Source organism: Bombina bombina, chromosome 7, assembly GCF_027579735.1.
Source record: "Bombina bombina isolate aBomBom1 chromosome 7, aBomBom1.pri, whole genome shotgun sequence".
Classification (NCBI taxonomy): Eukaryota; Metazoa; Chordata; class Amphibia; order Anura; family Bombinatoridae; genus Bombina; species Bombina bombina.
Window position 1 is genome coordinate 593411202 of NC_069505.1, and position 23930 is coordinate 593435131.

Consider the following 23930-nt stretch of genomic DNA (forward strand, 5'->3'; position numbering starts at 1 on the left):
CACACACACACATAAATACATATATACACACACACACACACATATAAATACATAAATACACACACATATATAAATACATATATGCACACACACATATAAATACATACATGCACATACATATACTGACAAACATAGCAGTTAGTACAATGATGTTCTATGGACAAGATAATACTTTACAGTGCTAGTTTAAGTAATTACAGCAGCATGATGTGTCTGTGACATACAACACACACAAAAGATCATCTCATACCCTGCAGCAGCTGTCAGGACTCAGTAGCAGAACAGGATAAGCTGTATGTTGCTTTACAAGCTCTGCACTGATTGGTGAACCTATGTGATGTCATCAAAAAGCTGGAAAAAAAATCAGCAGACTACAACTCCCAGAGTTCTTTGCAGTAAATGGAGGTTTGTTGAGCCAATTAGATCAGAGTTTACAAAGTAAGGTAACAGCCTATCAGAGTATAGTTCTCATTGTACACAGTCCAGCATGAGGCTTTGTTTATCTACAGAATATAACATGATGCAGCATTTTTCGGATCACACTATGTATCAGTGAAACCAGACTAGAAAGTAAATCAGTGATATTAGACTAGAAAATTAAAAGGGATATGAAACCCAAAATTGTTCTTTTGTGATTCAGACAGAAAATACAATTTTAAAATTGTTTTTAATTTACTTCTACTATCAAATTTGCTTTGTTCTCGTGATATTCTTTGTTAAAGAGACACATAGCTAGATCCCTGGAGCAGTACATGGTAGGAAGAGTGATGTCATCTAGTGCTCTAGCATATGGATAACGTTCTTGTGAAACGGCCGCTAAATGGTGCACCATATACTTGTATGCTCCTGACCTTATGTCCATACTTTCAACAAAAGATAGAGCAGCCATACTACATAGGAGATAATGATCAGCTTACTAATAATAACAATTAGTACTGTCACATTATACAGGACGACAAACGCCAGCAGTGAGTACAGATCACATGACTCAGAGCGTAGGGCAGCCATACTACATAGGAGATAATGATCAGCTTACTAATAATAACAATTAGTACGGTCACATTATACAGGAAGACAAACGCCAGCAGTGAGTACAGATCACATGACTCAGAGCGTAGGGCAGCCATACTACATAGGAGATAATGATCAGCTTACTAATAATAACAATTAGTAGTACTGTCACATTATACAGGACGACAAACGCCAGCAGTGAGTACAGATCACATGACTCAGAGCGTAGGGCAGCCATACTACATAGGAGATAATGATTAGCTTACTAATAATAACAATTAGTACTGTCACATTATACAGGACGACAAACGCCAGCAGTGAGTACAGATCACATGACTCCGAGCGTAGGGCAGCCATACTACATAGGAGATAATGATCAGCTTACTAATAATAACAATTAGTACTGTCACATTATACAGGACGACAAACGCCAGCAGTGAGTACAGATCACATGACTCAGAGCGTAGGGCAGCCATACTACATAGGAGGTAATGATCAGCTTACTAATAATAACATTTAGTACTGTCACATTATACAGGACGACAAACACCAGCAGTGAGTACAGATCACATGACTCAGAGCGTAGGGCAGCCATACTACATAGGAGATAATGATCAGCTTACTAATAATAACAATTAGTAGTACTGTCACATTATACAGGACGACAAACGCCAGCAGTGAGTACAGATCACATGACTCAGAGCGTAGGGCATACTACATAGGAGATAATGATCAGCTTACTAATAATAACAATTAGTACGGTCACATTATACAGGACGACAAACGCCAGCAGTGAGTACAGATCACATGACTCAGAGCGTAGGGCAGCCATACTACATAGGAGATAATGATCAGCTTACTAATAATAACAATTAGTACTGTCACATTATACAGGACGACAAACGCCAGCAGTGAGTACAGATCACATGACTCAGAGCGTAGGGCAGCCATACTACATAGGAGATAATGATTAGCTTACTAATAATAACAATTAGTAATGTCACATTATACAGGACGACAAACGCCAGCAGTGAGTACAGATCACATGACTCAGAGCGTAGGGCAGCCATACTACATAGGAGATAATGATCAGCTTACTAATAATAAAAATTAGTACTGTCACATTATACAGGACGACAAACACCAGCAGTGAGTACAGATCACATGACTCAGAGCGTAGGGCAGCCATACTACATAGGAGATAATGATCAGCTTACTAATAATAACAATTAGTACTGTCACATTATACAGGACGACAAACGCCAGCAGTGAGTACAGATCACATGGCTCAGAGCATAGGGCAGCCATACTACATAGGAGATAATGATCAGCTTACTAATAATAACAATTAGTACTGTCACATTATACAGGACGACAAACGCCAGCAGTGAGTACAGATCACATGACTCAGAGCGTAGGGCAGCCATACTACATAGGAGATAATGATCAGCTTACTAATAATAACAATTAGTACTGTCACATTATACAGGACGACAAACGCCAGCAGTGAGTACAGATCACATGACTCAGAGCGTAGGGCAGCCTTACTACATAGGAGATAATGATCAGCTTACTAATAATAACAATTAGTACTGTCACATTATACAGGACGACAAACGCCAGCAGTGAGTGCAGATCACATGACTCAGAGCGTAGGGCAGCCATACTACATAGGAGATAATGATCAGCTTACTAATAATAACAATTAGTACTGTCACATTATACAGGAAGACAAACGCCAGCAGTGAGTACAGATCACATGACTCAGAGCGTAGGGCAGCCATACTACATAGGAGATAATGATCAGCTTACTAATAATAACAATTAGTACGGTCACATTATACAGGACGACAAACGCCAGCAGTGAGTACAGATCACATGACTCAGAGCGTAGGGCAGCCATACTACATAGGAGATAATGATCAGCTTACTAATAATAACAATTAGTACTGTCACATTATACAGGACGACAAACGCCAGCAGTGAGTACAGATCACATGACTCAGAGCGTAGGGCAGCCATACTACATAGGAGATAATGATCAGCTTACTAATAATAACAATTAGTACTGTCACATTATACAGGACAACAAACGCCAGCAGTGAGTACAGATCACATGACTCAGAGCGTAGGGCAGCCATACTACATAGGAGATAATGATCAGCTTACTAATAATAACAATTAGTACTGTCACATTATACAGGACGACAAACGCCAGCAGTGAGTACAGATCACATGACTCAGAGCGCAGGGCAGCCATACTACATAGGAGATAATGATCAGCTTACTAATAATAACAATTAGTACGGTCACATTATACAGGACGACAAACGCCAGCAGTGAGTACAGATCACATGACTCAGAGCGTAGGGCAGCCATACTACATAGGAGATAATGATCAGCTTACTAATAATAACAATTAGTACTGTCACATTATACAGGACGACAAACGCCAGCAGTGAGTACAGATCACATGACTCAGAGCGTAGGGCAGCCATACTACATAGGAGGTAATGATCAGCTTACTAATAATAACAATTAGTACTGTCACATTATACAGGACGACAAACGCCAGCAGTGAGTACAGATCACATGACTCAGAGCGTAGAGCAGCCATACTACATAGGAGATAATGATCAGCTTACTAATAATAACAATTAGTACTGTCACATTATACAGGACGACAAACGCCAGCAGTGAGTACAGATCACATGACTCAGAGCGTAGGGCAGCCATACTACATAGGAGATAATGATCAGCTTACTAATAATAACAATTAGTACTGTCACATTATACAGGACGACAAACGCCAGCAGTGAGTACAGATCACATGACTCAGAGCGTAGGGCAGCCATACTACATAGGAGATAATGATCAGCTTACTAATAATAACAATTAGTACTGTCACATTATACAGGAAGACAAACGCCAGCAGTGAGTACAGATCACATGACTCAGAGCGTAGGGCAGCCATACTACATAGGAGATAATGATCAGCTTACTAATAATAACAATTAGTACGTTCACATTATACAGGACGACAAACGCCAGCAGTGAGTACAGATCACATGACTCAGAGCGTAGGGCAGCCATACTACATAGGAGATAAAGATCAGCTTACTAATAATAACAATTAGTACGGTCACATTATACAGGACGACAAACGCCAGCAGTGAGTACAGATCACATGACTCAGAGCGTAGGGCAGCCATACTACATAGGAGATAATGATCAGCTTACTAATAATAACAATTAGTACTGTCACATTATACAGGACGACAAACGCCAGCAGTGAGTACAGATCACATGACTCAGAGCGTAGGGCAGCCATACTAAATAGGAGAAAATGATCAGCTTACTAATAATAACAATTAGTACTGTCACATTATACAGGACGACAAACGCCAGCAGTGAGTACAGATCACGTGACTCAGAGCGTAGGGCAGCCATACTACATAGGAGGTAATGATCAGCTTACTAATAATAACAATAAGTACGGTCACATTATACAGGACGACAAACGCCAGCAGTGAGTACAGATCACATGACTCAGAGCGTAGGGCAGCCATACTACATAGGAGGTAATGATCAGCTTACTAATAATAACAATTAGTACTGTCACATTATACAGGACGACAAACGCCAGCAGTGAGTACAGATCACATGACTCAGAGCGTAGAGCAGCCATACTACATAGGAGATAATGATCAGCTTACTAATAATAACAATTAGTACTGTCACATTATACAGGACGACAAACGCCAGCAGTGAGTACAGATCACATGACTCAGAGCGTAGAGCAGCCATACTACATAGGAGATAATGATCAGCTTACTAATAATAACAATTAGTACTGTCACATTATACAGGACGACAAACGCCAGCAGTGAGTACAGATCACATGACTCAGAGCGTAGGGCAGCCATACTACATAGGAGATAATGATCAGTTTACTAATAATAACAATTAGTACTGTCACATTATACAGGACGACAAACGCCAGCAGTGAGTACAGATCACATGACTCAGAGCGTAGGGCAGCCATACTACATAGGAGATAATGATCAGCTTACTAATAATAACAATTAGTACTGTCACATTATACAGGAAGACAAACGCCAGCAGTGAGTACAGATCACATGACTCAGAGCGTAGGGCAGCCATACTACATAGGAGATAATGATCAGCTTACTAATAATAACAATTAGTACGGTCACATTATACAGGACGACAAACGCCAGCAGTGAGTACAGATCACATGACTCAGAGCGTAGGGCAGCCATACTACATAGGAGATAATGATCAGCTTACTAATAATAACAATTAGTACGGTCACATTATACAGGACGACAAATGCCAGCAGTGAGTACAGATCACATGACTCAGAGCGTAGGGCAGCCATACTACATAGGAGATAATGATCAGCTTACTAATAATAACAATTAGTACTGTCACATTATACAGGACGACAAACGCCAGCAGTGAGTACAGATCACATGACTCAGAGCGTAGGGCAGCCATACTAAATAGGAGATAATGATCAGCTTACTAATAATAACAATTAGTACTGTCACATTATACAGGACGACAAACGCCAGCAGTGAGTACAGATCACGTGACTCAGAGCGTAGGGCAGCCATACTACATAGGAGGTAATGATCAGCTTACTAATAATAACAATTAGTACGGTCACATTATACAGGACGACAAACGCCAGCAGTGAGTACAGATCACATGACTCAGAGCGTAGGGCAGCCATACTACATAGGAGATAATGATCAGCTTACTAATAATAACAATTAGTACTGTCACATTATACAGGACGACAAACGCCAGCAGTGAGTACAGATCACATGACTCAGAGCGTAGGGCAGCCATACTACATAGGAGGTAATGATCAGCTTACTAATAATAACAATTAGTACTGTCACATTATACAGGACGACAAACACCAGCAGTGAGTACAGATCACATGACTCAGAGCGTAGGGCAGCCATACTACATAGGAGATAATGATCAGCTTACTAATAATAACAATTAGTACTGTCACATTATACAGGAAGACAAACGCCAGCAGTGAGTACAGATCACATGACTCAGAGCGTAGGGCAGCCATACTACATAGGAGATAATGATCAGCTTACTAATAATAACAATTAGTACTGTCACATTATACAGGACGACAAACGCCAGCAGTGAGTACAGATCACATGACTCAGAGCGTAGGGCAGCCATACTACATAGGAGATAATGATCAGCTTACTAATAATAACAATTAGTACTGTCACATTATACAGGACGACAAACGCCAGCAGTGAGTACAGATCACATGACTCAGAGCGTAGGGCAGCCATACTACATAGGAGATAATGATTAGCTTACTAATAATAACAATTAGTACTGTCACATTATACAGGACGACAAACGCCAGCAGTGAGTACAGATCACATGACTCAGAGCGTAGGGCAGCCATACTACATAGGAGATAATGATCAGCTTACTAATAATAACAATTAGTACTGTTACATTATACAGGACGACAAACGCCAGCAGTGAGTACAGATCACATGACTCAGAGCGTAGGGCAGCCATACTACATAGGAGATAATGATCAGCTTACTAATAATAACAATTAGTACTGTCACATTATACAGGACGACAAACGCCAGCAGTGAGTACAGATCACATGACTCAGAGCGTAGGGCAGCCATACTACATAGGAGATAATGATCAGCTTACTAATAATAACATTTAGTACTGTCACATTATACAGGACGACAAACGCCAGCAGTGAGTACAGATCACTTGACTCAGAGCGTAGGGCAGCCATACTACATAGGAGATAATGATCAGCTTACTAATAATAACAATTAGTACTGTCACATTATACAGGAAGACAAACGCCAGCAGTGAGTACAGATCACATGACTCAGAGCGTAGGGCAGCCATACTACATAGGAGATAATGATTAGCTTACTAATAATAACAATTAGTACTGTCACATTATACAGGACGACAAACGCCAGCAGTGAGTACAGATCACATGACTCAGAGCGTATGGCAGCCATACTACATAGGAGATAATGATTAGCTTACTAATAATAACAATTAGTACTGTCACATTATACAGGACGACAAACGCCAGCAGTGAGTACAGATCACATGACTCAGAGCGTAGGGCAGCCATACTACATAGGAGATAATGATCAGCTTACTAATAATAACAATTAGTACTGTCACATTATACAGGACGACAAACGCCAGCAGTGAGTACAGATCACATGACTCAGAGCGTAGGGCAGCCGTACTACATAGGAGATAATGATTAGCTTACTAATAATAACAATTAGTACTGTCACATTATACAGGACGACAAACGCCAGCAGTGAGTACAGATCACATGACTCAGAGCGTAGGGCAGCCATACTACATAGGAGATAATGATCAGCTTACTAATAATAACAATTAGTACTGTCACATTATACAGGACGACAAACGCCAGCAGTTAGTACAGATCACATGACTCAGAGCGTAGGGCAGCCATACTACATAGGAGGTAATGATCAGCTTACTAATAATAACAATTAGTACTGTCACATTATACAGGACGACAAACGCCAGCAGTGAGATCACATGACTCAGAGCGTAGGGCAGCCATACTACATAGGAGATAATGATCAGCAAGTGCCACAGACACAGCCAGTACCTACAAGTAATCTGTCATAAGTCACACATAACTTTCATTCAGTTGCTGCCCTATATATTATTGTATCGCTCCCTCTCTGGTGGGCAAGGGGTTAACCTGTGCAGCACAGCCCTGGCTCTGATAGTGTTACTTTTCCATGACAGCTGCAATAAATGACACCACAGGACCATGCTGATTGGTTCTCACCTTGTGGGACATCAGTAGTGAATCTACTCAACAAAGGACCCTGGTGCAATTTTTTTTTGGGGTTCCCCCCAAAGTTAGCCCCATAGTAAGCAATATTGGTAATATTTCTGCTTCTCTGTGTAATACTTTTGAGGACAGACAGATAGATAGATAGATAGATAGCTAGATAGATAGATAGATAGATAGATAGATAGATAGATAGACCGACCTGTAACCTGCACTAATGAAAGGAACCTACTCCTGCATTAGGTTTGTACACAGTCTGCACTTATCTTTGTATAGCGTTACTGCTGTGCCCCACCAAGCACTTGGGCCCTAGTGCCGCTGCACTAATGGTAGCTCCCCCCCTGTGGGAGATGATGAGTGACTTTTATCTATAGAAAAAAGTGTCTTAAAAATGATAGCAGTTTTCAAAGGGATTAAACACATAGTTAAAATTATCACTGGGAGCTAGTTGAGCACATTGAGTGAACCAGTGACAAGAGAGACGTTTATAGCCAACAATCACCAGCTACCTCCCAGTAGTGTAGGATAGATAAATATTTTTCAACAAAGGATAGCAAGAGAACAACATACATTTGAAAATAGAAGTAAAATTAAGACGTTTTAAAATAACGTGCTCTGTCTGAATCATACAAGTTAAATGTTGACTTTCCTGTCCCTTTAAAGACAAAAAGATAAATGAAAAGATAACGGAAGCAATTTGTAAACTATATGAGATTCCTCTCTGTCACAGGGCTGGAGTAGGGATTTAAATCCATTCAGGTGCAGATTAATTGTGCTTCCTTCTCACAAACCTTACTATGTATTGATAAAATAGCACATTGCAGCTTATTCATATTCACTTATAGCAGTCTATGGCAACAGTGTTTGTAACTATGTACAACATTGTAGCCAACACTACAGCCAGGTGGCTACAGACTCATGCACGCTCCTGAGCTCACGTAGGATTACTCTTTAACAAAGGATACAGAGAAAACTAATCAAATTGATAATAGATATAAGTTGGAACGTTGTTTAAAATTGTATGCTCTTTCCAATTCTATTTAAAGGGGCACTAAAGTCAAAACTAATCTTTCCTGACTTAGACAGAGCATGCATGTGACAACCAGGGTTAACTTACCCTGCACCAGTCTCTTGTTTGGCACAGAAAGGGTTAACAGACACTTTCCACCTTAACCTTTTGTCACAGTCTAGGTACTCCAGACACGCCTGTTTAATTCAGTGGGTGCAAGAGTTAACAAACACTTTCTAGTCTGTGCTAAACCTAGAACAAAATGCCCCAAACTACCCTTTAATGCTACCCACACTAAGCTTCATAGAAGCAGTAGAGATAATTCTTCTGATTACAGGTCATGTGACTCATAGTCAGAGAGTAACGTATGTTACAATATGGCAACAATCACTGTGTAATACAGGAAAGGGTTTAGAAGCCAATTTGTAAAGCAAAAATAAATATGCATATGAAAGTGAGATTTATTTTATCTTTAATAAGCAAATTAATCTTTGTTTTATTCATAAAAAAATTCAAATTAGACTTGTGCGCGATCGAAAAATTTGGTTCGCTGCGTTTCGTTTTGATTTGGGTCATAAAAAAAATTGGTTAGAGACATTCGTAATAATTCGGTATGTGTCGGTAATTCGGTTTCAGGATTTATTCGTGTAGTTTTGAATTTTGAAATTCGGATGCATTCAAAACAGTTACCGAATTATTATTAATGTTGGATCGAATCTTTATTACGGACAGAATCGTTATTTCTAACTAACGTTCCGGTGATTGCAGAAACAAAATTATGCTTAACCGCCGCCACCCACACCGCCACTAAATAAAGCTATTAACCCCTAAATTGCCGTCCCCCCACATCACTAACACTATCTAAACCTATTAACCCCTTAACCGCTGCCCCACACATCGCCGACACTAACTAAATAAAGTTATTAACCCCGAAACCGCAGTTCCCCGACACAAACTAAACCTATTAACCCCTAAACCACACCCCCCAGATCACCAACACTACCTAAATTTATTAACCCCTAAATTGCCATTCACAAACATCGCCAACACTAAATAAATCACTAAATAGAGTATTAACTCCTAAACCGCCATTCCCCGACACTAACTAAAACTATTAACCCTTAAACCGCACCCCCTCCACATCGCCAACTCTACCTAAACCGGTTAACCCCTAAAGCGCTGTTCCCAAACATCGGCAACACTAACTAAACCTATTAACCCCTAAACCGCAGTTCCTCAACATCGCCGACACTAACTAATGTCGGCAAATTTAGGGTTAGTGGTTAATATAGTTTAATTTAGGTTGTTGCGATGTGGGGGCCGGGGGTTTAGGAGTTAATAGATTTAGTTAGTGTTGGTGATGTGAGGGGTGCGGTTTAAGGGTTAATAGGTTTAGTTAGTGTCGGCGATGATTTGAAACGGCGGTTTAGGGGTTAATGGGTTTAGTTAGTGTTGGCAAGCTGGGGGTGCGGTTTAGGGGTTAATAGCTTTATTTAGTGGCGGCGATGTGGGGGGTTGCGATTTAGGGGTAAATAGTTTTAGGTTGTGTCGGCGATGTTTCGGAACGGCGGTTTAGGGGTTAATAGGTTCAGTTAGTGTTGGCGATGTGGGGGGGTGCAGTTTAGTTCACGTCGGCGATGTTTCGGGACGGCGGTTTAGGGGTTAATAGGTTTAGTTAGTGTCGGCAATGTTGGTGAACGCTGGTTTAGGGGTTAATACCTTTATTATAGACTTAGAGTTAGTGTCGGGGAACTGCGGTTTAGGAACAATGAAAAATTCTGAATATGAATAATGGATCCGGAAATTCGGAAACAAATGTATTAATTTTTGGAATTTTTCAGACTTTTTTGGGATGTGCCGATTCGGAAACTAGGATGCATCCAAAACACCGAATCGGCCAGAAATTCGGCCGAATTTGTCCGAAACGCACATGTCTACTTCTAATTAACAAATATAAAAGGTGTTTAATGTGCCTTTAAGGGTACTCCCATATAGCCTTTGACAGGCATATGACAGACCACACCCTACTGAATTGTGTTTTAAATTTGAAAACCAAATTAGTTTCTAATCTTTCTCCTGCTGAAAATGGCTTATTTTGGACAGAGAGAAAACTCACTTTAGAGAATTTGGCTAAGTAATTTACCTTCTTTCCTGAGTTAAATCCTCTGTGATTCTTAGATTTAGTTACCAGTGTTACACAAATTTGGGGTTATAAAATCGATAGTTGCCCTGTAGAAATTGCACTGATTTGAGTTCCTTCCTTTATCAAGTCTGAAGCAATACTAACCAATTCAATGGCATTTACAGATTGTATCTTAAAACACAGAATAGCTAAGAAGACAGTGCAGGGAGAGGAGGAGGTGTCTTAAAAATCATGAGGGGGGCTTAGGTAACAGGCAGACAGTGTCCAGTGTAGGAGAACAGACAGGGGAAATATATAGCTTTACATAGAGCATATACTGACATAAAGTTATATATCAACATTGAATCAATATCTATAAAGATGTGAAATTGTATATACAGGGGGAATACAAAAGTTAAAAAAAGACAAAAGTGTGGACATAGGCTTACCTGTGTACCTATGTATAAAGAATGTGGAATATACAATGTAATTGACTAAATGAAAGTACATTACAAAAAATTTTGATAATGTGTTAAGAATCCAGAGTCCACATTTAGTCCAGAATTAAACAGGTTGAAGTCCATTATCATTTTCATTTCAAAGGTTTTTCTTTCCATGGTGTTTTTGAAGTTGCCTCTGAGAATTTTGATTTTGAGGTTTTGGATGGAGTGGTCAGGTTGGGTGAAATGGTGACCAACAGGGGTGCAGTATTTTGTTTCACAGTGGTTTTTGATTGAGTGTCTGTGCAAGTTCATTCGAAGGTGCAGTTTTTGGCTTGTTTCTCCAATATAGCATCCCATTTCACATGCAGTGCAATGTATCATGTATACCACATTTGCACATGCCGGCTGGATCCTTCAAGTGGGACTTCAATAACTGTAAGTGGATCGTCGGGGGTTAGTGTTAGGTTTATTTAAGTTTTTTTTGGGTGGGTTTTATTTTTAGATTAGGGTCTGGGCAGGTAAAAGAGCTAAATGCTCTTTTAAGGGCATTGCCCATACAAATGCCCTTTTCAGGGCAATGGGGAGTTTAGGATTTTTAGATAGGGTTTTTATTTGTGGGGGTTGGGTGGTGGGTTTTACTGTTGGGGGTGTTTGAATTTTTTTTTTTACAGGTAAAAGAGCTGATTTATTTGGGGCAATGCCCCGCTAAAGGCCCTTTTAAGGGCCATTGGTAGTTTACTGTAGGCTACGTTTTTTTTTATTTGGGGGGGGGGCTTTTTTTATTTTCATAGGGCTATTAGATTAGGTGTAATTGTTTTAAATTTTTGATAATGTGGATTTTCTTTTCCGTAATTTAGTGTTTTTTATTTTTTGTAACTTAGCGTTTATTTGTTTTGTAATTTAGTAATTTTTAATAATGTTTAATAGATTTAAATAATTTGAGTAGGGTTAGGGTTTTTTAATTTGTAATTTAGTTAATTTAATTGGTAGTTTAATGTAATTTTAGTATAATAGTTAGGGTAGGCTAATTAATAGTTCAAAATTAATTTATTTTAATTCTACAGGTAAGTTTAAATTTATTTTAAGATAGGGATGTTGTAATTTTACTGTAAAGTTAGCGGGTTGTTAGGTTTAGGGGTTAATAGCTTAATTTAGTTTATGGCGATGTGGGGGGCTAGCGGTTTAGGGGTTAATAGATTTAGTTAGTGGTAGTGATGTGGGAGGCCAGAGGTTTAGGGGTTAATACGTTTATTTAGTGGCTGCGGGGTCCGGGATCGGCGGCACAGGAGTTAATAACGTTATTAAAGTTGCGGCGGGGTCGGGGAGTGGCGGAATAGGGGTTAATTGCATTATGTAGGTGGCGGCGATGTCGGGGCGGCAGATTAGGGGTGTTTAGACTCGGGGCTTATGTTAGGGTGTTAGGTGTAAACATAACTTGTTTTCTAACATAATTCAATGGGATATCTGGTAGCATCGAACATAAGCTTTCTCTGCTTTCAGACTCCCATTGATTTCTATGGCATCCGCGGCCTCCAGGGTGGCGGATTGAAAACCAGGTACGCTGGCTAGAATAGTCGCCAGCGTACCTGTTAGAAATTTGATAACTGTGAAAAGTTGTCAAATAGAGCCGAATGTGTATTCGGAACATCTGTAATGACGTAAGCATCGAACTGTGTTGGATTGAGACTGGCGGATCGTATGTTATGTCACAAATTTCAACTTTTGCCGGTCTGTAGGCTTTGATAACTAGGTCAGATCAAGCTTGCCACAATTACACTGCGGAATTCCGGTGTATTTGCGGTTGATGGCTTGATAAATATCCCCCATAGAGATGACTTTTGTGGTGCTGAGAAGGGAGATAATGAGGTTACACAGAGAGGTGATAAACAGGTCCCTGCTGGGGGGGATTTAGATGAGGGTCTGATCTCAGTGACCTTATACAGAGGTTTAGCTGATATTGTGACTGATGTAGATCTATGTGCAGGTGACATCAGACATATTACTAAATATAAACACAGCTCATAATAATGTTATTGTATCAGATGACCTGAAAACTGCTTCCTGGTCATTTATAAACCAGCAGCAACCAGTAAAACCAGAGAGATTTGCAGATTATACTCCAGTATTAAGCTTTTCCTCAGGACGACATTACTGGGAAGTACAGACCAGTATATTAGGGTTCTGGAGTATAGGGGTGTGCTATACCAGTATGGAGAGGAGAAAACATCAGTCTGGGATAGGAAATAGTAACAAGTCCTGGTGTTTGTATAGTTATAATAATCTTTACATGAGACATAACTCAATAGACACCTCATTACATCCCCTCTATCATGTGACACAGTAGGAATACTGCTGGATTATAAGGCTGGGCGTCTGACCTTTTATGAGCTGTATAACCCAATAAGACATTTACACACTGTCACCTTCACTGAGCCTCTTTATGCTGCATTCTGGGTATGGTATAATGGTGCCTGGGTGAGAATCCTATGCTTTATACACTGATAATAATAATAATGCTGCTGCCTGGCAGTCTCTTAGCTCCTCATTCAGCAGTGAACAAAACTGCTAAATGCTCATCTATAGTTTGTTTTATGTTGTTTAAACTGGATTAAAAATAAAAAATAAAAACAATTGTGCATCAGAGTTTTTTTTTTTTACATTTTTATTATAATAATCAGATGTGTGGAGATTAGAGGTATTGTGCATGTATGTCCTGATGACATTTCCCTCCCTCCTGTGCATTTACTAGATAGGGCTCTGCTAGGGGTGTGGTTTTAACAGGGTATGGGGCAGATCAGGGGCGTATTAATACATAGACCGATAAGGCCTGTGCCTAGGGCGGCAAATTTGGGGGGGCAGCACTTGCCCTGGCCGCTGCACTGAATAAGAGTGTGGCTTTAAAAAATATATCGATACAGCACTAGGTTTCAAAGTCACTCTTATATATGTATTAACTTAGCCAAACTTTAAGATTACAGTCCTCCGTAAATATGTATAGAACCAATGCCACGGGAAACAAAGGAACTGTGGATTAGTGGCACATAGCAAACATTTGTACGAGTCTGTTATTCAGCTGTCAGTCCATACATTGACCTTACCACTCTGAGGATAAGCTAAAATTCTGTCCGGATCAGTAGAGGGCCATGATACAACCACTTCCTTGGCCCTTCTTTACCTCCATCCACCGACATTTAGCACTAGGCCAGGTTGTAACACTTTAGGAGCCTCCTCTGCTCCCGCTACTGCTGCAGCTCATGTACCTGGCACCTCCGGATGACGTCAAGGTTCCGCAGCTTCTGACCTCGTCTATGCTTTCTGTAATTGATTGCAACATTGTAGCCGCTCCTCTTTCTCTCTTGCCACTTTGAACTCCTGCGGCTGGAACCAAACTGTGACTGTGACTGTTTAGGCCAAGGGATCTGTATTGAAGACAAGGTAGGGTCGTTTAAGATAGGAAAGAAGGAGCTTCCCACTCCTCCATTATTACGTAAATAGACAAATTTCCAAGAGAACGAAGACCCTCAAAACATGTTGAAAAATAAAATGTCCAATTTATTAGATACAAAAAGATAAAAATATACACAGCAGAGCAGAATCCAAAATATGCTACGGTAGCAAGTAAGATCACAGTCTTACGCGTTTCAGCATTAATTTGCCGTAATCATAGACTCTATGTAATGTTAAATGCTACACAAATTTAAAGGACCAACTCTCATGTGATTGGTAATTAAAAACACACACACCTAATACATTTGCTACTCGTAATTAGACACAGGGTAAAAAAAACACCCCTCCCTTCAATTCTTATTTACAGAACTGTTTCTCATAGGTGAATTAACCCTTTTTTATACAATAAATGCTCTATTACCACCTTAATCCACTTAATCAGTTACAGCTATTATAACTATATACAGAACAACAAAAACACATGAAACTGCAAAGCAAAACACGTATGCTGTCAGCTAGTGATGTGATTAGAAAGTTCTTGGAAAGTTCCAACGACTCTAAAGTGTGCCGAGTTGTGCAAGAATCCTGAGGTAGTGGTTCAGTTCATTTAAGTAAGTGCTATACGTAGATGTCCAGCAGACTTAGGAATCTTGTTAGAAACAGTCCACAACTGGAACACGAACAAATCAAATGAGTATAAAGTTCCAGAGTAGTGAAAAAGTTAGCCAAGTTGTGGTACAAGTAAGGTAATAATACTTAGCTGAGTCCCGCTTGACAATGTTGTAAGACTCCTGTAGTACCTGGTGATCTAGGTGAAAGCCAGTCGCATCCAACATTCACCGGCGCGTCCCGATAGGCAGATACCCTCGGTCCTCGTCGGCAGGAAATGGACACAGCACGCTGTTCCAACCACCGTCACGTGGTACTGGAACGCTCTGACGTCAGAGCGACAGCGCTGTTGGTAGACGCTGGGAGATGAAGTCAGCAGGAGAGCCCGTAAGCTACAGTTGAAGCGGGTAAAAGGGCAAAAGTCTCCAGTAGACCAAAAGCGGTATCCAATCTGCTGTATGCAGAAAACCAGGTTCCGTAAGGAGAAAGGGAGAACCGGAGACTTGAGGCTTGAAAAACTGGTATTTATTTAGCAACAGTTGCCAGATACATAGGTGAGTAACTCAAAGATCACCTGGCGCGTTTCGCGCATGCGCACATGCGCTTCATCAGAGGCTAAAGATCACAGGTAATACATGCCCTATATACAGATAGCCAGCCAATGGGCTCATAGTAAGATCCCACACTACAGGCCAATTAGGTTAGCTGGTAATAAACAGCACCAGTAATGCTAATCATAAAAATATTTGTACAGGGCAAAAGATTATACAAACTTATCATACATAACAGACAAAGGGAAAAGGACGAACTCCTATGTCATAAGAAAATTAATTAACATGATATAGAAATGGAAAAGTAAAAATGAAGGACATTCCCTAGTATAAAAAATAATAAATAAATAAAAAATAAAAACCAAATAACTTATATGATAAAAAGTATATATAATCATTAACATTGGTTAATAAGGAGAACAAAACAAAAACTGAATGAATAATGATACTATACTACTTTAAGCTTTTAACTTGTTACTGGAACATGGTTATTAATCAGAATGCTAGAATATTATAACCATTGATTATATGTTATTATTCTACAAATAAGTCTACATCCATTCTTTTGTTAATACCTTTAGGTACCCTTGTGTGCAATTTAACTATCCAAAAAAATCTCCTTCTTTCGAAGGTTTTTCTCTCTATCGTCCCCTCTAGGATGCAATTTGATTTTATCAATCCCTATCCAAGAAAAATACTTAGAGCCTAAACCATGTAGTCTAAAATGTTTTGCTACAGGAGTTTTAGGTTATCGTCAAGGGACCGTAAGTGTTCGCGAATTCTATCTTTTAAGGGACGAGTTGTAATCCCAACATACTGCTGGGAGCAGTAGAGACAATTGACCAAATATATGACAAATTGAGAAGTGCAATCAATTCTATCCCTTATATTGAAAGATTGGTGTGTGACGCTGGAAGTAAATGTGTCTGTAACTATAATACACGTACATGCTTTACAAGGAATATGGCCACACTTAAAGCATCCCAATTTGGGACTGAGCCAGTTTGATTGTGTTACCTGAAGTGTAGGTTTGCCTGCTAAATTTTTTCTGGTTAGATCTCCTATAGTGGGGGCTTTTCTGGCTATGCATTTTACTCCCTTTGTTATCACTTCAAGTAGGGCATCATCTCCCTTTAATATAGTCAAGTTTTTCTTGACTACATTGCAGATCTGCTGGTATTGTCTGCTAAACTGTGTTATAAATAGGGTAGATTGGCTATGAGGGTCTGTGTTACCCTTATTGTGAAAGACTGTATTCTTTTTTATGGGTGTGAAAAGTTTGCACTAATCTACTGGTCAATTCTTGGGCTTGGAGGTTAAATTTAATAACATCTGAGCAATTCCTGCGTAACCTTAAGTATTGTGCTTTCGGAATCCCTCTTTTTAAGTGGGAGATGTGACATGAATCTGCTTGTAGTATGGTGTTGCGGGCTAGTGGTTTGCGATAGGTAGAAGTGAGGATTTTGTCTTGATCCACTTCAATTAGTAGGTCCAGAAAGTTTATCCTAATGGGGCTACGCTGGGCCGTAAAGGACAAATTGTATTGGTTATCATTCATAAAGTTGATAAAGGTGTCAACAGTATTGTTGTCCTGAGTATCCCAGATGATGATTATATCGTCAATGAAGCGCCCGTATAAAATAACATTCTTAGAAAAGGGGAAACTATCTGCAAAGATGTGGTTGAGCTCTAACCAGCCCATATAGATGTTGGCGTAGGCCGGGGCGAATTTCGCCCCCATTGCCATACCGCATCTCTGCAGATAGTACTCCCCTTGGAACATAAAGAAATTATGTTTTAGTAAGAATTCTGTAACTTGGACAATGAAGGAAATGAATTGGTCACTATAGTTGGAATGTCGATGTAGCATAACGTTAATAGCTTCCAGTCCCAACGTGTGGGGAATGTTGAAATACAACGCCGTCACATCTATAGTGGCCCAATTATAAGTATCTTTCCAAACAATGTCCTTTAATTGGGTTATAAGAGGTGTACTGTCCCTAACCTGGTAGGGATAGCATAGTGGGTTGTAATATATGATCCAACCAGCTACCTAATTTCTCGCATAGTGACCCATTACTGGCCACAATGGGTCATCCTGGTGGTTTAGTTAACTGTTTATGTATTTTGGGCACTATGTGAAAATAAGGGGTGCTAGGCTCTGAGACAAAAATATAGGAAGCTAGATCTTTATCCATAAAATTGTCTTCTACCGCTGAATCAAGAAGGTGGGAAAGTTTGTTCTTAAAGGAGAGCGTAGGATTAAAGGTAAGTTTGGTGTATAGGGAACTGTCACTTAACTGTGAATTAATCTCAGTGATATAATCACTCTTATTTAAAACAACGACTGCCCCACCCTTATCAGCTTGGGTAATAACAATTTTATCATTCTTCTGTAATATGGCTAATGCTAGTCTTTGTGAATTTGTCATGTTATCATGTGGTCTCAAAGGAAAATTACTTTCAATTGTTCTGAAAATGTCAGTAAGTTCTTTCTCAACTACTCTCTGATATAGATCCAGTAGATAATGTCTCGAGTGTATTGGATAGAAATAGGTAGTGTTTTTATAAGAAAATGAGGTATTGGTGTTTATAAGTGATTGGGTTTGTCTAATTGATTCTTGTTCAAGTGAAATTAAGTAGGTGAGTTGTGTTAGGTCAGTATATTTCAAACCGACCGATTGACAAGTGGAGGGGGGTGTATCCTCAGTTGGTGTGTCTACATCGTGATGCAAAAAGTGTTTTTTCAGAACTAACTTCCGAACAAATTTGTTAACATCAATTAATGTATTAATTAAATCAAAATTGTGAGCTGGTGCATATGTCAGACCTTTATTTAGTAAGTCAATTTCTACTTTGGATAATATAACATCAGAGAGGTTGATAACAGCTATTTCTTTGCAGTTTTCCTGACCCTGCTGGGGTACCGAAAGGTACCTTCAGTTTTTTTAGGGGTGCTGGTTTGTGTAGGTTGTTTTACTAATGTCTTTAATTCTTTCCTACTAGTACTGGGTTCCAATCCTCCCTGTTGTGACTCAGATATCTCTATGACAGGGTCATCCTGTAACATGTCTGCCGGTGCTATTCTTACTTTTGTCACCTTTTTTGTTGTTTTTACTTTTATTAGTAGTCTTAGAACTGGTCTTGTTAGTGGACCAATTACGTTTATTAGGTTTATGTTGCTGCCAGGAATACACTATATTTAATTCATAATCCACATCTCTATGATAGTTCTGTACTTTACGGTTAGAAAGAGTTGAATCTAATTTATCTATAGTCTCATTAAGTTGTGAAGTGTAATCAATAAATTTTTGTGTTGTAACAAAGGGTTGCAAAACCTCAGTAACCTTGTTAATTTCCACCAAAATTATATCTCTCTCCTCTTTTTTGTGTCTCTTTTTTTTTTTTTTTATTATTTATTTATAAACCAACAAATTATCCAGACATTAACTATAACAGAAAAGAATTGTGTTACATGCACATATTAATCTTACTGCGCAGGGTAATTCGAAACAAAACTTAACAAATACAGTACTATATCAAATAGCACAAAAAAAAAAAAAAAATAAATATATATATATACCTATTTGTATCAGCTTAATTATCTGGATATATGATTGTACTTTGCCTAGCAATTTTCTCCTTTTCTCTCTCCTCCCTTCTCTTATTTCCAGTTTTGCATTGGCATTAGATTGATGTTGGTGTATTTTTATTCTTATGTTTAACAGCCCCCCCAAATCAAACTAAATAAAACAAAACAAGATAAAAAAAAAAAAAAAAAAAAGGGGAAGAAGAAAGAATCCCTCCAAATCTCCCACCCCCATCCTCATTCCACATTTCAGAGTATGTTATGATTTGCCACATTCTAGGGTGGCAAGTTTACGCCCATTCAGATGGTAAGCTGCCTAACTGCACCAGGGTGTCAAAAAAAGTTGTTTTCTTTATACCAGAAATTAATTGATCTTGGATTGGGGGGGGATAGGATTTTATTATACCCAGCCATTTTTGAAGATATTTCTCCAAATTCCCTTCTATAAATAAATCACTGGAGTATTGTTCTATAATAATTGTATTGGCCACCACCGATTTATATTTTTGAAAAGATATAAATCTATTAGATTTCCAGTTTAATAAAATTGTATTACGAGCAGCCAGTATAATTGTGTTAATTGTCTTGTAATACTTATTTTCCGAAGGTTTACACAGGAAGAAGACCTCTAATGGGCCTATCTTATATGGGACTTCTAAACTGAGAGATAACCAGAAATTTATCTTATTCCAAAACTGATAAATTATCGGGCAATTCCAGAAGCAGTGCATAATATCTGCATTCAAATTACCACATTTCAAACAAACATTATTGTCAAGAGGATACCATTTTTTAAGATGTGCGGGGGTAACGTATATCAAGTTGAGAAGTTTGCAGTGTGATTCTCTCCAGGATATTATACTAGTAATTTTCCCTATTCTTTTGAAACTGTCCTCAATTTCTACCGAAGTAAGCTGGGGAAAGTATGTTTTCCATTTCTCGACTAAAACTTCAAGACGGGCCTGGCCGGCTTTCTGAATCAGTAGATTATACAAAAGAGAAATAGACCTAATACCTTGTCTGTAAATATTGATTATTATATTAATATCTCCAAACTTCCAGTCAGTTTTATTATCCTGCCACAGTTCTTCATACATATGTCTCAATTGCAAGTATGCATAAAAACTATGTTTATGGATCCCAAATTCACTCTGAAGATCTAAGAATGACTTAGCTATATCTAGCCTATTATCCCTAATTTGGATCACATCCTGTAATCCTTTATTGAACCATACTTTAAAAATCCTGGAAGAAATTCCAGCTGGAAATTTAGGGTTACCTCGAATGGGCAGATATTTAGAGGATTTCCAATTAATTTTTAGCTCATCACACAGCTTATGCCAGGCCAGGATAGGGTTCAACAGAGTCCTTATCTTAACCAGCCGTTTAGGTAGCTCCCTCTTATCCAGATGAATCAGGGCTCTCAGTATGAATGGAGTCACAATTTCCATTTCCAGGTGTAGATTGGTTGAATACTCTTTTTCCGTGATCCAGTCTAAAATGTGTTTACTTAATATAGCTAAGTTATAGTATTTAAGATTTGGAAGCGCCAGGCCTCCCATGTTTGTATGTAAAGTTAGATTTTGTGCGGATATCCGTCTGCGTTTTTGGTTCCATAAGAACCCTGCTGTGAGATTGTTAAATAAGGTCACATCTTTACTTTTAATCAGAAGCGGCAAGTTTTGAAGTAAGTAAAGAAGCTGAGGAAAAAAAAGAGTCTTAATCATGGCAACTCGCGCAGATAGCGAAATTGGAAGCGACATCCACCTGTCCAACTCTTGTTTATATTTGGAAAAATAAGGTGTGAAATTCAAATCATACCATGCGTTGGGGTCTTTATGAATTTTGATCCCTAGGTAATTTATAGAGTCTACCAGTTTAAAGGGATATCTACCCGGTGGGGTGTCATTTTGAGTAAACCATAGAATTTCAGATTTTTCTGGGTTGATCCTATAGCCCGCAAAGGACCCGAATTGTTTAGCTAGGGTCAAAAAGTGTTGTATGGATAGATCTGATTCATTCATGAATAGAAGTAAATCATCCGCATATAGAGTAAGCAGGGTTTTACTTTTACCAATCATTATCCCTGGTAAATCTTGCCTTAATTTCACTGCAAAAGGCTCTAACGCCAAGTTAAACAAAAGGGGTGAGAGCGGGCAGCCCTGTCGTGTGCCTTTACCTAGAATAATATCTGGAGAAGGTTCAGAGTTTATTAATAGATTAGAAATTGGGTTTTGGTAAATTGTATGGATCATTGTTAAGAAGTTACCCTTAAAACCAAAAGTTGCTAAGGAACAAAATAGATGATCCCAATTAATGAGATCAAAAGCTCTTTTTTGTGTCTCAATAATTGTTTCATTAATATTATGGAGCAATTGGTCAAACTCTCATTCCATTCTTCCATAAATTTTTGATTATTGAGAGCAAAAGATGGATATTTTTTCATCCGCAATCCTCTTGGAACTCTATTTTCAGAAATATAGAGTTCCAAGAATTCAATATCCCACCATAAGTTGGTTTCTTTAAACCTGAGTTGTTCCAGATTTGAAAAAACATTAGTGATATCATCCTCCTTAATGAGATCACTCAATGGGTTATTACCTTTTAGTGCTGTTTCCATAATGCGTTTTCTTTTGTTTACATCTATAACCCCTGTGGGTATCGATATAGTAGTCATTATGGAAACTGTACTAAATCCTAAGTACACAATGTGAGTACAAGTAAGTATGCAAGCCTGCCCTAAATGCAATTATCTGGAAATAAATAACAATAAACAGAACAACAAAAACATATGAAACTGCAAAGCAAAACACGTATGCTGTCAGCTAGTGATGTGATTAGAAAGTTCTTGGAAAGTTCCAACGGCTCTAAAGTGTGCCGAGTTGTGCAAGAATCCTGAGGTAGTGGTTCAGTTCATTTAAGTAAGTGCTATACGTAGATGTCCAGCAGACTTAGGAATCTTGTTAGAGAATTGACCAGTAGATTAGTGCAAAGAGGCTATCATAGAGCCAGCCTTAAAAAATTAGAATTACAGGTTGCCCAAATGGATAGACAGGAACTTTTCACACCCATAAAAAAGAATACAGTCTTTCACAATAAGGGTAACACAGACCCTCATAGCCAATCTACCCTATTTATAACACAGTTTAGCAGACAATATCAGCAGATCTGCAATGTAGTCAAGAAAAACTTGACTATATTAAAGGGAGATGATGCCCTACTTAAAGTGATAACAAAGGGAGTAAAATGCATAGCCAGAAAAGCCCCCACTATAGGAGATCTAACCAGAAAAAATTTAGCAGGCAAACCTACACTTCAGGTAACACAATCAAACTGGCTCAGTCCCAAATTGGGATGCTTTAAGTGTGGCCATGTTCCTTGTAAAGCATGTACATGTATTACAGTTACAGACACATTTACTTCCAGCGTCACACACCAATCTTTCAATATAAGGGATAGAATTGATTGCACTTCTCAATTTGTCATCTATTTGGTCAATTGTCTCTACTGCTCCCAGCAGTATGTTGGGATTACAACTCGTCCCTTAAAAGATAGAATTCGCGAACACTTACGGTCCCTTGACGATAAAGAACCTAAAACTCCTGTAGCAAAACATTTTAGACTACATGGTTTAGGCTCTAAGTATTTTTCTTGGATAGGGATTGATAAAATCAAATTGCATCCTAGAGGGGGCGATAGAGAGAAAAACCTTTGAAAGAAGGAGATTTTTTGGATAGTTAAATTGCACACAAGGGTACCTGAAGGTATTAACAAAAGAATGGATGTAGACTTATTTGTAGAATAATACCATATAATCAATGGTTATAATATTCTAGCATTCTGATTAATAACCATGTTCCAGTAACAAGTTAAAAGCTTAAAGTAGTATAGTATCATTATTCATTCAGTTTTTGTTTTGTTCTCCTTATTAACCAATGTTAATGATTATATATAATTTTTATCATATAAGTTATTTGTGTTTTATTTTTTATTTTTTATTTATTTATTATTTTTTATACTAGTTAATGTCCTTCATTTTTACTTTTCCATTTCTATATCATGTTAATTAATTTTCTTATGACATAGGAGTTCATCCTTTTCCCTTTGTCTGTTATGTATGATAAGTTTGTATAATATTTTGCCCTGTACAAATATTTTTATGATTAGCATTACTGGTGCTGTTTATTACCAGCTAACCTAATTGGCCTGTAGTGTGGGATCTTACTATGAGCCCATTGGCTGGCTATCTGT

At 38.6% G+C, this 23930-nt stretch overlaps 1 protein-coding gene across 1 annotated transcript in view; it reads right to left on the minus strand.

Annotated features, from left to right (window-relative positions):
- The window catches only part of LOC128636637 (uncharacterized), a 73857-nt gene extending 51501 nt beyond the window's left edge, over nt 1-22356 (minus strand). The window contains exons 1-2 of the mRNA XM_053689629.1: nt 22065-22356; nt 20585-21966 (exon numbers count right to left, since the gene is read on the minus strand). Of these exons, the coding sequence (XP_053545604.1) occupies nt 20585-21966; nt 22065-22356 (1674 nt within the window). The remainder of the gene's footprint in view (nt 1-20584; nt 21967-22064) is intronic.
- Between the last annotated feature and the right edge of the window lie 1574 nt (nt 22357-23930).